Source organism: Aplysia californica, unplaced genomic scaffold, assembly GCF_000002075.1.
Source record: "Aplysia californica isolate F4 #8 unplaced genomic scaffold, AplCal3.0 scaffold00167, whole genome shotgun sequence".
Lineage (NCBI taxonomy): Eukaryota > Metazoa > Mollusca > Gastropoda > Aplysiida > Aplysiidae > Aplysia > Aplysia californica.
This window is the reverse complement of record NW_004797437.1, coordinates 496,525-498,201: the sequence shown is the minus strand read 5'-3', so window position 1 is coordinate 498,201 and position 1,677 is coordinate 496,525. Positions and strand designations below refer to the sequence as shown.

The window sequence follows — 1,677 nt, the reverse complement described above, 5'->3', positions numbered from 1 at the left end:
GAAGAAGAAGAAGAAGAAAAAGAAGAAGAAGAAGAAGAAGAAGAAGAAGAAGAAGAAGAAAAAGAACAACAACAACAACAAGAAGAACAACAAGAATAACTAACTTTCTCCCCTGTCATATCATACAATCGCCGAGATTCTCTCACCATGTTGGACTGAGTTCCTCCTCTCTTCAGCCTTCTCCCTGCCATTGAGTCTAGCACCATGGCCGTGAACCGATTGAGCTTGGCACTGGCCTCTGGGTCGCCGCCGGACTCTTCACTCTCACCCTCAGGGTACCTGGCCAGGGCTGGGCCCGCCAAAGCTGGAAAACAGTTTTTGTAAGAGTTTTACGGCACTTGGAACACAATAAGGTCATATAAGTGCCGAATATTAGAAGGGTTACAAGAGAGTGATAAACACAAACAAGAAGGAGAGGAGATAAGGACAATAGTTGTTTGATAGGAAAGAAGAAGCAAACCATACCAGAGATACTTGAGATTACGTTTTAGACCGCACTGTAGTATAATACTTCGCGTACACCATTTAGTAAAAAAACATATGACGGAGCCATAGTATAGTGTAATGCGCTGCCTTTGAATTACAAAGTTCTATCTGATACTTTTGGCCGTTTTGAGGTACTAAGACTATGAGATCAAAAGCCAAATGTTATATCGGCTATATCAAAATCGTGCAATTATTCGGAGTCGTTATCAAGGTATTCAAAGGATTGCATTTGGAAAAACAAACAAACCAGCAACACGAAACAGCCCCGACCCGACCTGATCCCCCAAAAGAGCGTAAAATAAAAACTATTACAATCTGTAAATACACCAGCAGTGCAATCGAAAAGGTAGATGGTTGGCTGGTACTCTGGTATGGTTTGCTTCTTCTTTTCAATCAAACATCTACCGTCCTTATCTTTCCTTATGTTATTATTTTCTCTAGTAATGCTTCTGATTTTCGCCGCCTATATAACCTAGTTGTGTTGCAAGTGTTGTAACAATCTTAGTAAAACTACGATAAAAAAGTTGTGGTCGTGTCTATAACTGTGGTCTTCACATCTGTCCGCATTTCTTTCCCTGGATACCTCTCACATTATTTACGACAAAAAGAAAAATGTATGAGATATGCTTTACCCAATCCCTTCCCTACCTGTCGCTTTCCTCGTGTCTCCTGCTTCTCTTCCTCCTTCTCTCCGTCTTTACGTGCCTCCACCTCCTCTTTCGCCTAATTTCATTGTCTTCCTAATCTCCTCTTCTCGTCTTACTTCTTCTCCTTCTCTTTACCCCCCCCCTTCACTGTCTCCTCACCCCTTCCTCCTCTCCTCCTCCTCCTTCCCGCCCCCTCCTCCACTTCCTCCCTCTCCTCCATACCCCCTTTCCTATTTTTATCTTTTCCTCGCCCTTCTTCCCTCTTCCGCCTCATACGCACATCCTCCTCCCCCTCCTTCCTTCCACCTTCCATCCTTCTTTCTACCCCACTCCTCCTTCTCCTCGTCCTTCTCCACCTTCTCCCCCTCCTCCTCTACCCTCTCCTCCTCCTCCACCACCTCTCCTCCTCCTCCACCTACCACCTCCTCGTTTCACTTCACCCTCTACAGCCTCTTCTTTCTTCTTTCTTCTTCTTCTTCTTCTTCTTCTTCTTCTTCTTCTTCTTCTTCTTCTTCTTCTTCTTCTTCTTCTTCTTCTTCCTTCT

General features: G+C 44.2%; 1 protein-coding gene across 1 annotated transcript in view; it reads right to left on the bottom strand.

Moving 5' to 3' along the window:
• Window positions 1-1,677, bottom strand: part of LOC100533266 (insulin-like peptide precursor II) — a gene marked incomplete in the record, with an annotated part of 46,046 nt that overhangs the window by 5,476 nt on the left and 38,893 nt on the right. Inside the window, 1 exon segment of the mRNA NM_001204574.1 lies at window positions 147-302. Within this exon segment, the coding sequence (NP_001191503.1) occupies window positions 147-302 (156 nt within the window).